Source organism: Manis pentadactyla, chromosome 5, assembly GCF_030020395.1.
Source record: "Manis pentadactyla isolate mManPen7 chromosome 5, mManPen7.hap1, whole genome shotgun sequence".
Taxonomy (NCBI): domain Eukaryota; kingdom Metazoa; phylum Chordata; class Mammalia; order Pholidota; family Manidae; genus Manis; species Manis pentadactyla.
The window spans coordinates 168903294-168917692 of NC_080023.1; the positions used below are offsets into that span (position 1 = coordinate 168903294).

Below are 14399 nucleotides of genomic sequence, written 5' to 3' on the forward strand. Positions count from 1 at the left end.
TATGGACTCTTTTTGAATCCATTACAGCACAGGCAGTTTTGTTTTAAAACCAAATCACCTACTAGGCTACTGATTTGGGGGAATCTAAACACTTTACAGTTCTGCTCTTAGTGATAAGATCATGGCTCAGAGCTGAGTAAGTCAACGCCACTGTCAGGCAACTAACGGGTGATTCCCGCCTCCACAAAGCCTTCCCCCCTTTCTTCTCGGAGATGCTTTCTTCTAGGAGACAGGTGACTATCAGGCTCTGAGGTCGGTTTTTGTTTTTTTGTTTTTTGTTTTTTCTGGAATGATTAACAAATGTTCAGGAATACATCATTACTCTTAAGGAAGAAAAAATCACTATATATGTAAAAAGGCAATTGAAAAAGATTTCTGACCATTTATAAATAGTTTCTAATTCCAACAGGTATGATAATTTGAAGACAGATAAAAAGCATAAAAATACAGATAAGAAAATAAAATTTAATAACATACTAATTTGGATTGCTATTATATATTATCAAGCAGCAATATTTTTGTACAATACAGGAAGACTTGCAAACCTTGGAAATATACTACATTCAGCAACATGGTAGATTGCTGTTGGGCGTGGTACATATTTACATTACCTTGGCTGTAGCAAGTGCAAACCTCAACCTGAGATCCTTCTAACACGTGCAACACATACATCTTGACCATTTGGATAGCCTTACTTACTCGTTCTCTTAGAGGGTCTTATTGCCTCTTTCCATACTGAAAATACTTTGTGAGCAATTACTCTTGGCAAAACTGCCTCCTGCATTTGTAACTGACAAAACTTTCTTGATAGCTGTCGTTTCTGAATACACGTTCTCTTGCCTGTTTACATCTCAAAACTAATGCTTGTGTTTCTTTCCTTTGCTATTTGGTATAGTTGTGTATGGAAGTGCTTCCTCTAATCAACTAAGATTTCTTAGAAAAAGAGTTTGTGTGTGTACACACACACACACACACACACACACACACACACACACACACACACATATATATGTACAGGAGTTTGAACTACCAGGAGTTCCTTTTCACTAACATGGTTAGAAGATTGAAGGAAAATGCATTAGTCCTTTTTCAGCCCATGCACAATGAAGCTGAGCAAATTTGCTACAATAGCAGGAAGGCACTTGGGTCAGACATTCAGATAACTAAGGAAAGGCCAAATTCCCTCATGTGCAAAAAATGGCTCCTAGCCAGGTCAAGTGTGACCAAATCATTCACCACTTTAGCTCTTCCCCAGTGAAGTCAATATTGCTGGAGAGAAAATGCTTTAGGTAAAAGCTACTTGTATAAGGAATTTTTTTTTATTAATTAGGTAGAATTTTGCATCCCAGCAGCTCTGCAGCAGCGGACGACTTCCTACTGGCACTTGGTTTAAAAGAGAGTTTTGTTAAACTCTGTGCTTGGGGTGGGCAGAGAAGTTCCCTGTTGTTAAGGAAAATAAATGCTAGGCTTTAAGGAAAAGGCTACACAGAGTGGACCTGGGCATTCTGTCCCTTATCTGGAGCACCAAACACACCAGGCCACGGTCACATGCCCTGTGCTCCTGGCCCGGTGGGCAGGGACATTTAACCTCTGGGTAACCTTGATGGGAAAGCCAATACTTAGAAAACCCACAGTGGGTCTTTAACTGCCATGATTCTCTTCTTAGGCCTTCTGCCCACCAGATTTGATTGAGAAATCACTAAGTACAGCCTTTTGAAGAGTGCTAGGAATATTTACACTCTGTGTGGATTATTGAGGAAGACATTAAACGGCTGAAAATGAATCTTTGGCTTATCCTAGAGTGTCTGCAATAAATGCAAGCAGATACACATCTGTGTGATTAAAAATTCACCTGTCAAGTTCTCTGAGGGTTTTAGGTGTTTGCCAAAATTGCACCGAAGGAGGAATTCTTGAGGACTCTTGGTGTGCATGGTGGAGAAAGACAACTGGGGGAGAAATCATGAAAACGACTGGTTTGAGCAGCACCCACCAAACTAAGGGATGCGCGTGAGTGGATTTGCTTCTGTTCAGACAGGGCGGCGAATGCAGATGGGTCTCTGGGCCTTAGGGGAGCTTTAAAGGGGTGCTGGTAAAAATAACCTGTGAACTGTGGGGCCGGATCCTGAGCTTCAGTGTCCCACTTTGAGTCTGGGCCACAGAGGGAATTCAGCCCTTTTCCTCTCGTGGGGGAACCCACTTAGAGAAACACTTAGGCCTGCCAATTGCCTCATGTCACCACCATTTTACTTAACAAAAATACCTGTACCTTAATTTCTGGTTCTGCTTCAGCCCTTCTACCATTCCTTCTCAAAATTCAACGCACATGCTTAAGACCCTTAATTACTATGGAAAAGCACTCCAGCTTAGGAAGCAAGCAAGCGAGAATGTCAAAAAGCCGTCACGTGGGGCTGCAGTGGACGGGGTCCACTCTGCTGCCCGGATCCTTCTCCAGTCCGTGGGCGGGTCCTGCGGGGGTGGCGAGCGGCTGGCCAAGAGCACGCCGCCTCTAGCCGCCGTTGGCCTGCTTTTTGAAGCAGAGGGGAAAAAAAAGGAACAAATGTGTATACATGTCATAACTTAACGTTGAGTTTTAACAGGTGATCTTGTATGGGCCAGACGGTTTTGCTTCCAAAAGTGAAAATTTAAAAATAAAGCTTTTGCGGTGGCCCAACTGTCATGTCAAAGAGGCAATCCCTAAGGATGACGGTCCGGCTTCTCTTTTTCTCCAGCCTGTAAGCCAGACTCTGGGGCCAGGTTCCTTTGGTTGCTCGGTTTGAGAACTCCTTTCCTTCAAAGGGACAGGAGCTACACCAGGAATCTGTGACCCGGAAAAATGAACGCGACGGCTGGGGTCTCATCACAGTGCCCCCCATCCTCCACCCCCACCCCGGCCCGCGTCCCTGGCCGCGGGCACTCCGTTCTCAGGCGTGTTCCAGCGTGCTGTCTTGTTCAGAATGCGTTTTTGGTCAGCAGGCACTTAGGTATGGATGGGCCGCCGGTAAGTCAACTGAGATGCTTGTTGGAATTTAAAACAAAAATCAAAAGGCAGAGGGTTCTCCCCGGTGTTTACAGAGAGAGTGGGGGGCACTCCTTAATTGAGAATCAGCTTTCTGCCAGAATATTGTTCCGTGGGTGGACTCCAGGCCAGGAGGTGTACAGTAAAGAAAACGGAAGGTCAGGGGCAGTGGGAGGCTCCGAGGGGTCAGGTGCGGACGGTGTCTTGCTAATGGCATCTTCTACGTCTGATTTCTGGCGGGAGGTCCTGAAAACTCCTTCCTGATTATTTCATTAACTACAAAAGAAAAGAGAGAGGGGGCACACCCAGACACAGGTCAGATTCACTTTCCAGAACCTAGACAGTCATGATATTATGTTTTTAAAATACATTTTTGTTCTCTGTGACAATGTCTATAATTTTTAACGCAAATTCCTTCCTGGGCTGTGACTTTTTTTTTCTGGGCGATAATATTTTATGCTACAGGTTTGTTAGTGAAAATCATCCAAATTAACTTAAAAATCATGGCCAAAAAGGAATTGGGCCGCAGGGCATGTTCTCAGCACATTCTTTCCTATTTTATTCAATTTAGGCTCTCATACCAAACTCCTTTTGTTATGACGACATCCAGAAAATGCCTACTACACGACCAACACACAGCTCCTTGACCCACCAAACATACAGCTCTCAGAAGGAGTGGGGTGCTTAGAAAGAGAGGGTGAGAACAAGGTGGACAGAGAGCAGCCATCCATGCAATAAACCTAATCTCTTCCTTTCAGCACCACCAGGAACTCCTGCACCCTACTCTGAAGGATTGTGCTGCGAATCTTCTATAAAATGGAAAGTGACATCACAGAGCTTTGGAAAATTCGGTCACCCTGGAACCCTAAAGGACTGTGGAATTCCTAGCAAGGAACCAAGAATGCAATGCCAGCCACAGGTACCAACAAGGCAGCTATCCTCTCCCACTGTGGCCTCCTGTCTGGGGCACTAGTTTCCGGAATCAAGGCAGTGAGGGCTTTGAATAATGGATCTGGCAGAGAGGCTTCCTTTCAGCATCCTTGGAAAGAAGAAGTTGCTATTAAGGGCAACAGCCCAGGCTCCAGACAGGTAGGTGATGTGCCCTGAGGGGTGTGTAGTTAGATGCAGTTTTGCAGGTGAATTGTGCTGACTGGTCCCAGGGGTGGGAAAGGAGAGGAGGCAGATCCCTTTGGGTCCCATCAAAGGCAGATGAATCCCCACTCCTGCTTCTGACACTGACTTCTTCCCACAGCCGCCTCAAGCTTTGGTTTTAACATCTTCACCTTATCCTAAAGTGAGAGATGGAAAACCAACAGTGAAGGTTAACTGTTGGGATTTGCTCAGCCTTTCCACATTCAGGCTGAACCCTCTTAGGTCCAGGGTGCTTTTCCCTAGAAGGCCCCCTGCATGGATGGGTCTACCACCCCCGTAAGAAGAGAGCGAATACAGCCTGCTTTAGAGTCGCATAAGCCAGGTCTGGCTCAGCTCCCTCACTAAACTGGCTGTGTGACTTTAACTCTCTGTGCCTCAGTTTTCTCATCTGTAAAGTGGGAATCATAACAGTGTGTACCTTTTATGGTGGTTGTGAGGATGGTAGACATCCAGGTACACCCAAGCTCTTAGCACATACCAGGTAAATGGCATGGAGAAGCTGTTAGCTACAATGGTTAGTTACTTCCCCACGCTGTGTGTCAGATGCTGAGCTCAGGGCTTTGCACAAATGGGTGGTTCTGTGCCAGAATCCAGCCTGGCATGGCTTGCCATCCTTCAGATGCATGCTGAAAGCATACGCAAGGTGAGGATTCAGGTTCTAGAGCCAGATGGCCAGGATTAGAATCCCGCCTCTGCTGCTGCCTCGCTTGCTGAACCCTGCCTTAGCCATTTTACTGCTCAGTGCCTCAGTTTCCCCATCTGTGAATTGTGTATAGAAACATTATCTTCCCTCTAAGGTGGTTGAGGAGCTTGGATAAGATAATGCAAGTGACAAAATCATCACAGTGCCCAGTGTAGAGCAGGTGTTGGTTCGTACAGTAATATGTATATATGTATATATATGAGATGGTTATATGTATTAGAATATGATACATATATGTTAATGTATGAGATTGTGTGTATTAGAATAATGAACATTTCCAAAGTATGGAAATGGTTCCATTACAAAGAACTCAGAAGATGAATTCATACTCAGCTAAGTAGCATTAATTGGGCACTTCCTATTTACCAGGGCCCAGCTCACTCTCAGGGGCTCACGGCCTGTAGAAATGGCAGCCAGAGAGCCCCGCGGTCTAGGAGCCCCGCCAGGGCCTGGTAAGCTGAGAGCCCTTTGTGAGGCCGCAGAGAAAGCAGAATGCCCGGGGGACGGGGGGTCAGGGCAGCTTCATGCGAAACTTTTCAAAGCCCGGATTCTGGAGGGCTTCCTGTTTTCTCAACCTAGGAAACAAGAGAAGTCTATCCTTAATGGAAACTTTCCACAGCCTTGACTTTCTAAAAATACCTGGTAGGCAGAGGTGCTGGCACCACGGCCCTCACAAAAGGGTGGTTTTCCTTTTCAGAAGACGGGGCTGCGGCTGGGGCCGGTTAGGGGATGGAAGTGGGAGATGTGTCACGCGGGCCGAGGTGGCTTTCCCCTCCCGCTTTCCTAAAGCTGTTCTCAGGTAGAAGCTAACGGGCCTGGAGAACTCAGCCCACACTGGCATTTCGGTCTCCCTGCGGGGGCAGGCAGGGGGGCAGCTGTGTGCTCAGGCCCACTGAAACCTCTCAGGGTAGAGGAACCTTGTCTTTCTGAGACCTCAGCTCTTGCTCCTCTGGCTGTGCCCGAGGAGAAAGCTGTGGAGCAGAGATGCCAGTGGGGCGGCTACAATGGGAGTGCAGCCACGCCACCCTGAGAACTTGGGCTCCAAGCTCCAAGAGAGGGTCTCTGCCTGAGCACTTCCTCCAGACCCCCGTCTCCTGCCTCCTCCCAGCCGTGCAGACTCGAGGGTTTGGGAGGAAGGGAAAAGGGAAAGGGAGATTGCACTGCGCTTTGAATCAGTTCTGTGCTGCCCGCCAGGAAAGCTCTCCCTCTGTTTTTCCCCATCTTTAGTCTTCTAGGGGAGGGAGGGTCTCCCCACTGAGCTTGAGGTCATCCTTATCTAAAAACTCAGCTCTGGACCTGTCCTCCACCTGCTTCCCTAGGGGCCCCTACAGGCCTTGCGATCTGGGCCCTGCTCGGGCTGTGACCTCGCCTCCTGCGGCCCTCCCAGCTCTGCAGGCCAAGCACACCCACTTCCGTCTGTGCCGCGGTGCCCAAGGCAGCCTCAGAGCCTCTGCCCTCCTCTCCCCACCTCCCTAGCGCTTTTCTGCCTCACGCTTCATTCAAGGCTCTGCTCACAGCCCCCTCCGGGAGCCTGCCCTGGCGGCCATCTGCGGCGGCCACCCCCTGCCCTGTCTATCCAGTGCTTTATATTCTTGTTCCTCTGCTGAATCTCCAGCTTTTCAACAGTGCCTTGGTACACAGGAAATACTCAACATTTACTCACGAACGGGAAAATGGAAGCTTAGAAAAGGGAGGCTACCTTAAGCAGGCAGCCGCAGGTCATACTGGCAGCACTGGGATTTGTCCAACGGTACCTTGTCCTGGAAGCCATCTCAGGTTCCTACCATGGGACCCTGCCTCCCTCTAGAACCAAGTACTGTGTCCTCAAAATGCTTTGTGTGTCCCTCCTGTGCCAGGTTGAGTCACTTGTATCCCACTGTACCATGCATAGCACCATGCATATACAGCAGGCACCTAATGCATGCATCTTAGCCCACCATGGGGACCCCATGTCATCAGCCTAGGCCATCTGGTTTAGGGTAGCTGATTTTCCTCTGTCACCCACTTGACAAATGGGATACCAGTCCATTACATGTCTGGAGCCTTTCCCGTACAAAAGATCATAAGCCATTCACATTCATGGAGAGCTAACTATGCGCCAGGCACTGTACCAAGTACTAAGTTATTTCTCACACCAACCCTAATAATCCAATTATCCTTGTTTTATAGATGGGGAAATGGAGACAGGCAGTCACTTGCCTTAGCAGCTGAGGGGCAGGGATCAGGATGTGAGCCTGCGCCCGTTTTATTAACCCATACACTATATGGCTGCGGAACTGGTAAAGAGATTGTACTATTAAGCTCAGCAGTCACTGCCTTTCCTCCAAGGCCACCTCTGCTAAGTTAAGAGCAGCAAGGCCATGTGCTGAGTGGTTAAGGTGGTCACTGAATCTCACTTTCTCAGAACAGAATCGAGGCCAGTGGTGCTGAGCCTGCCGTGAGGATCCCTGACCTTTCATTACCCTTAAGGAGCGGCACTGTGATGAAACACTGCTGACAAATGTGTCTGCCACCTCAGCGTGATTTCTAAGCCTGCCATCTAAGGCTGAAGTCGGAAAAGAAAAGATGGATCGATGTAAGTATATAAAAATTACACATTGTTCTCTTTAACACTCTGAAAAATCAATCTATGATATATTTTCAGTATGTATGACGAAAAGTAATTCATACATACACATTACAAATTAGCAAGAAAAAGGCTTGAGGCATGAAAAAGAAGAGAATATACAAGGGGTCACCAAACTTTTTCTGTAAAGACCAGATAAAAATACTTTCACCTTTGGGAGCTCTGTGGCCCCTCATTCAACTAGTCAGCTCCACAGTTACAGTGTGGGAACAGCCATACACAAACTGTGAGCAAATGGGCACAGCTGTGTGCCAATAAACTCCATTCACCGAAACAGGCTGGGGCCAGATGTGGCCTGAGGCTTAGCTTACTGACCCCCAATATAGGCTAATCACAAAGAAGAAAAGGAAAGGGTATTTTTTCACCTGCTTCTAGTGGGTGGCAATCTAAGGAAGCCAGTGTCTCTTACTAGTACTATTCATCAAACAGTTCTGGGTTGACTTAGTGTTAAATTTTTAAAAACTGAATTGATTTCCATTAGCATTCCACTCCACCCTGGGAATTTTCTGATTCACTTGAAGGCCCAGACACCTGCATGCTGACTTCCTTCTTTGAGCTGAGCTCAGAGGTTCTCAAACTTCAGCTTACAGAAGAATGGCTGCTCATGGTTGCATACAGAAAACCACAAAGATTATACCTTAGGTAGCATTTAAGAGACTTCCAAGGGTAATTTTTGACTCTATGCCTTTTTCCCTTAATTGCTGTCTTGGGAACTTAATCCCCTGAGAAAGAAGCAACAGGGTGGAGTAGATAGACCCCATCCAGCTTCTCTCCCAAACCTCAAGCATGTTTTCTAAAATGTGGTTAGACCACGTGAGTGCCCACGACAGCCTGAGAGCCTGGGGCCGGCCACAAGGACCACGGCCAGAAAGGCCCCCCTCAAGCTCTAACAGGACCTGGGGAGCTGCCATCTGCAGGCCAGTCAGAGGGTCCAGGTGCCATCCTGGGTGCAAGGCCCACCCGCCGCCCTTTTCCTCTGCCCTGCGATGTCTCGCTGGATTCACTCCCAAGACCTGCGCTTGGAGCCAAGTGAGATGGTACTCTGAGGGGCGGGAGGGAACCCCAGGGCCTGCACTGCCCGCGAGCACCAGTCCTGCTTCCCCTCTAGCAGTAGAAAGCAGTTAGGGAGGAAAGGTAGCCACTGGCCTGGGGCATTCCCCGGTGATTTTGGTATCAAAACGGAAATGATTTGTCCTCGAAGAACACAGCTCTCCAGGCCTCTGCTTTTCCTACGTAAGTGCCCAGCCCTTCATCCCCTCCCAGCCGTCTCTGCGTGCTCGGGGGCGCTGAGGAACGCTGGAGAAGAGCTTTCCAGAGCAGCCGGGCCAGACTCCGCGGGCTCCGTGTAAAGGACAGAACACCCTTGATGGGCCTGGAGCCCAACGCTGTGGGGGGCGTCTGAAGATGAAGTGCCCGAAAGTCCCCCCTGAGGCCCTGCAGATCAGAGCCGGCTTGCTCGAGTTCCCAGGCCCCTGCCAGGTGGGAAGCATCGCCAGCTTCTGGCACCAGGGAGGGGAGAGGCGCACACTGAAAAGGCCCTTTGACAACTTCTCTACGCAGCTAAAACCCTCAGCACTGATACTGCAGTTGCGAAGCCCTCAGGAGGGAGTCTGGCTCCTGGTGGGTATCCAGCAGAGGCTCTGGTCTTACTGTTGCCTTTGATTGTTGACAGTGTTTGATAATCGCTGTTGGGGAATGTGCCCCAGGAGTCCTCCCGTCAAAGGGCCACGCTGCTGCCGGAAGCACTGGTATCACAGCGGGCCCCACCCTCTGGGAAACGTGGATCTGGGACGTCCTGTGTGTGCTGATAGGCGGGGCCTCGGGCGCTTACTGTTACTGCATCTGCAGAGTGGCCACCGGCGTGATGCTGCCAAGGACTTCTGGGTCCGGCCTGTGACGTAATGTCACTTTCACTGACAAAGGGACCATTCAAAAGCCGCAGCCCAGCAAGCCAGGGAGACGGCTGTGAACCAGGGAGCTGCAACCCGACAGCACAGACATGGGCTGATGTCCGGTGTGTGCTCTGCGGTGAGGGCTCACTATGTGCTGGGCACTGTGTGTGCTGATTCTAATGCAGAGGATCTCAAACGACAACAGTAGCATTGCTGCTGAGGCACAGAAAGGGAAACGGACTCCCCGCTGTCCACAGGGGCTCTCTGCCCAGGGCCTCCTGACACCTGCGCCAGCTTCCAAGCTCTTCTGGGTAATCCCAAGTCCACGGAGGTGGATTTATTACCTAAAGCTAGATGAGGGGCTTTCCTGAGCTCAGTGGGAAAACCACAGCTCTATCCTGGACTGAGCTGCAAGTTCGACAGATGAGCTCAAGATTGGAAATTACCTAAGCACGATTTGCTTCGAGAATAGCTCCCCAGCTTTTCTGACCTGCGTGCCCTCTCTGGTTCCAAAGCACCGACTGCCCCACCACCAGCAGAGCCTTGCTAACTGGATTCACCAAGCAAAGTGTACAAAACCAAACAGGAGCTGGCCTAGTGCAGGAGAACTTTCAAATGCGGGAACATGCCATTGCTGCGTCCTTCCTGGGGGGAGGTGGCGGGGCCCCCGGCAGAGCATGCAAATGCCCGGAGCTTCAGCCTCCCTCACCGCACCCCAACCTCAAGCTCCAGCCTCACAGAGAATCCCAGGGGTGTCCCCTCGCGAAGTGGGTGGGGGCCAGCCCTTGAGAGAGGGAAATGGGGTCTGTGAGGAGATGGTTGGGAAGCGAGGAGAGAGGGCCTTCAGATTGTGAAGGGCTTTTTCTTTTCACTTAAAAAAAATTCAGGTTAAGGAAACACACAGCTGGAAAACAAAAAGAGAGGCAAAAGATATCAATTACCTTTAACTTTGATTTCTCGGATCAAAGATCACAGTCATTCTGTTTCATAATATGTTTTGTATCCAGCTAAGGTGTGTGTCTATCAGCTCTGAAAAAGATTTGCAAAACCAATTTTGAGAAGAAAAAAAAAATCACCTTCGACCCCTAATATGCTTCCAACTCATTCTTATATCATCTGTTTAATGAGCGTCTCTTATACCCTAGGGCCAATCAGAACCCAGGCCAGATCGGAACCTCTGGCTGTAGTTTAAGCCCCCATTCTGCATCATCTTAACATTTGTGCCAGAATTAACCCCACACCAGGGTAACAATCACTGAGATGAAGGATTTTGTGCCAAGATCTGAGATCAAAGTGCATTAGCAAGCTTATGGCCTTTTTTTTTTTTTTCAAGCTAGACAAAAGAGCCCTGCCCTGGTACGTCCTGGAGTTTCAAATCATGGCCAACTCCAGAGATAAAATTTAAAAAGCTAGATTCTGCTACAGTCAAAGAATATCTGAATTTCATGAGAGAGCTACTCAAATGTAGGCTTTTATATATGATAATTTGAACCATTTCCTTCTTACTAGTGATGTAACCTTGGTGGGTATGCAAATTCAGATGCTTGCACCTTCCTGTTTTTTTTTTTTTGGGGGGGGTTGACATAGAAAAAAGAAGTTACTATTTTTATAGCCCCCGCCCAATCAGAGCACTGAAGGCACTTAAAAAGGAGATGTGAGCAGTCTACATTATAAGCCGTTCTATTATAACACATTTCTCTTCAATTTTAAGCAACAAATTCCCCCCTATAGCTATGTAATGCATAGAGCTTTCAAAACTTGTTTTTTTACAGCTGAATTTCAAGGGCAGATCTGTTTTTTGAGTGCCTGATTCAGAAATATTTTCTGGGGTTAATTGCTCCCAGGGAACAATCTGGCCTTTTCTAGGTGCAGCTTTCTGAGCATCGTTAGGAAGGCCAGGAGACTCTTGCAAGGAGAGGCACAAACTCCCTGAAATCTCACCTTGAAGGCAGTAGATCTCCATATGAGACCTTCTCAGCAGTTGCACAGTTACAGGCCTGACCTCCAAATGTGGGGCTCCACTAGGGTTTGCTCGGTTGTGGCTGGTTGGGGTTCGTCATGGGCCACTGCCACCCGGGACAAAATAACCACCTCACCTCTCCTCTGTAGTTGCTATAAGCACAACTTGTACCACACATTTCAGGCCGTCTCCTGAAGCGAAAAGGCCCACTCTCCACAAGTCCAGGTGCCTGTGGCCCCAAGGCTACTCCCTGACTGTGCCTCCCTTTCCCCCCTCCACGTTCCCTTGCTCCAAACCCAGGAGCCACAGGCATTGTCAGCTCCATCACTCATGACCTTGAACATCACCTCTGCCCTGACAAGGACCACATTAGTGTTTACAGTCCCAAACCATCCCCTGAACTTCAGACTTAGGTATCTGCTCACTGTGCGTCTTGAACCTACATGGCCCAAACGGGCTCCTAATCCTCTCTACCAGCCCCTGCAATGCTTGCTCCCTTCTTCTGGCTGCTCAGGCCAATCTCAGTCATAGCCCACATCCCCTCCATATGCAGATACTTCTGGATTTACCCTCAAACTAACAGCCTCCACCACCTCCTGCCTAGACGCTGCCCTGGCCCCCACCTGTCTCCCTGCCCTGTGTGGGATCCCTGGTCCTGCCCAACAGTGAGAGGTCCTGTTGGAAATGTAGGTAGAGCATCTGGCTGAGTTGTTCTCCCTAGAAAAAAACAGCTCAAGGTGCTCTAATGGCCAAGACATGTTTATGGCATCCATATACCCATCCAAGGTGTCAGGCACCATGTACAGGTCCAAGGTCACCCTCCTGGAGCAGCCGCTTGAATCTAGGTGGAACACGGAGACCGCGCCCCTGCCCTTAGCCGGCCAGTGCACGCGTGCTTCGAGGAGAGACCCAGTGGACTCAGAGAGCCAGCAGAGCCGAGTCCTGCCCTGAATCCGCTCCCCGCCCCTTGTCAAGAGAGTTCAGAGAATTTATAAAGCAACAAACTGATCAGTTTATCTACGGCCTTTTGAGGTGCAGCTTCCTGTTTAGTCATGAAGTTTCACTCTTCAATTGTATGTTTCTTGGTGGAAGACAGAGGTAACAAGACTCAGAGGAAGGGCCTGTTTTAATTCAACTTAGACCCCAAATTCAACTCAAGACCCAGCCCCCCGCCAACCATCCTCTCCCACAAGAGACTGTTCACATGCCTTATTTCATCCCCACAGCCTTATTTCATCCCCTCTGCTATGCCTGAGGCAGAAAAAGAGAAAGGTAGAGTGACTTGCCTGGGAACAGGCCCCAGCTCTGTGGGCACTAGTCCCAGGCCAGGGCTTCCTACATTTGGAAGATTGTCAGGCTGCCCCAGGAGCTGGGTTAACATGTGGACTAGCATCAGAAGCCCTTGGAACAAAGGCACAGTCAGTATATCCATGTAAATCTCATGGCCTCTAACTGAGCCTCAGTTTCCCCACAAAATGGGGAAAAGAACACCTTGGCAAGGTTGCTGTGAGGATTAAATGAGATGATAGAGCTAGCTTACTGGCAGGTGTTTATTAACTCTGCAATATGGTCCCCTCAGGAAGAAAGATGGGACAGTGACAGAAAAAGATGTGGAAGGAGACAGACCAGCCCAAGCAGCCCACCCCATAACCAATGACATGATTCTGCTTTCCTACACATTTAAAGAGGCATTTAATCCATTGAGCAGTGTGACTATTCTGGTCAGTTGTTAGTAACGCAGAGGTAGACATCAAGAGAGAAGGCTGTGTTCAGAGTTACCATGTTATCTAAGTGACATCTATAAACCCAAAGATAAAAAGAGGGGCCTCTGGTCTGTGGTCCCTTAATGCCTACAGCTAAAGACCTTTACAGTGATGTTGCATTTTTACAACCTTAGGCATAAATCAGTGAATCGGTGCCCTAGTCCTGTGAATTCAATGATAATTTAGGATATGGGCTGGAAGTGCTTCCCTGATTAATCTACACTGATAGTTAACATGAAAGCACAAGCTGTCAACAGATGAAATACAAAAACTACAGTCATTACAGACAAAAACACAGACCCAAGAACCCATCACCTTGACAAATTATACAACTAGCCACCAGCCTCAGAGCATAGCACGCGTCTTTAAATGAGAACAAATGAGATGGGAAAACCCGTACGCATCTGCATCGTGAGCTGACCCAAGGTACATTCAGTGTGATGGTCTACAAGGAAGATGCGGACGTCCCTCCAGCCACGGTAGAGCATGCTGCCATCTTATCCAGCTCTACTTTTCCCATGATTCCACACAGGCTTACAACCTAGGGAGAAACAGCTTGGGCTTTCTCTAAGGTCGGCTGCCCTCTGAGGAAGGACTAACCATCTGGTAAACTCAGCCCTGAGCCGAGTGTGCCCCTTCTGCCCCATCCTTTTCTCCAGTTCAGCAGAATTTCTTCTGATTTCAGGCCGTCACACTGCACCTCTCCCATCAAGTAACCATACAGCTTCTGAGGTAGAAGCCACAGGCGGGAAAGCATTCTAAGCAAACCACGGCTTGCTTCCTTGTCCTTCTGCCATTTCAGCCTAGACCCTGAAATTCTGCTGAGGGGCATCAGCCACAAAATGAGCACTGAAAGCGAGCTGTTGCCAAAACAGAAGCAGAAGGAGAGCCCTTGTTACTTCTCCAGTTGAGATTCAGGAAAGAAACAGTGGTGCAAACCCACTAATCAGTCTGTGAGCACGAACGAGATGATAAAATAAGTACCTAATTGTCTGGGAAGCCATCTTTCTCTTTGGGGGTTGGAGGCATTAATCACTCATGGTCAGTCATTGGAGTGTACTTATCCCTGCTTAGGGAGGAGGGGGTGCTGCCAGAAACCCCAGGTGGGTTAGCAGGTGAAGCCTGGAGCAGTAAGAAACATTTCCCTCCCAAGCCACTTCTCTCAGGCCATAGAATCACACAACATGTCCTCATGACCTCCTGGAAGAGGGCCAATCCCCAGCCTGGCTCGAAAGCATACCAGCATGGCGCCTGCCACTTAGAAAGGATTCATTGATTATTTATTAA

General features: G+C 48.7%; 1 protein-coding gene across 5 annotated transcripts in view; it reads right to left on the minus strand.

Annotated features, from left to right (window-relative positions):
- Positions 1–229: 229 nt before the first annotated feature.
- Positions 230–14399, minus strand: part of NFATC2 (nuclear factor of activated T cells 2) — a 147130-nt gene continuing 132960 nt past the window's right edge. For 4 of the 5 annotated variants that reach the window (XM_057503087.1, XM_057503088.1, XM_057503085.1 and 1 more), the window contains exon 10: positions 230–3292. In XM_057503087.1, the coding sequence (XP_057359070.1) occupies positions 3237–3292 (56 nt within the window). In that variant the 3' untranslated portion in view covers positions 230–3236. Of the gene's footprint in view, positions 3293–10330; positions 10419–14399 lie in introns of all 5 variants that reach the window. The other variant, XM_057503086.1, reaches the window with a different exon arrangement.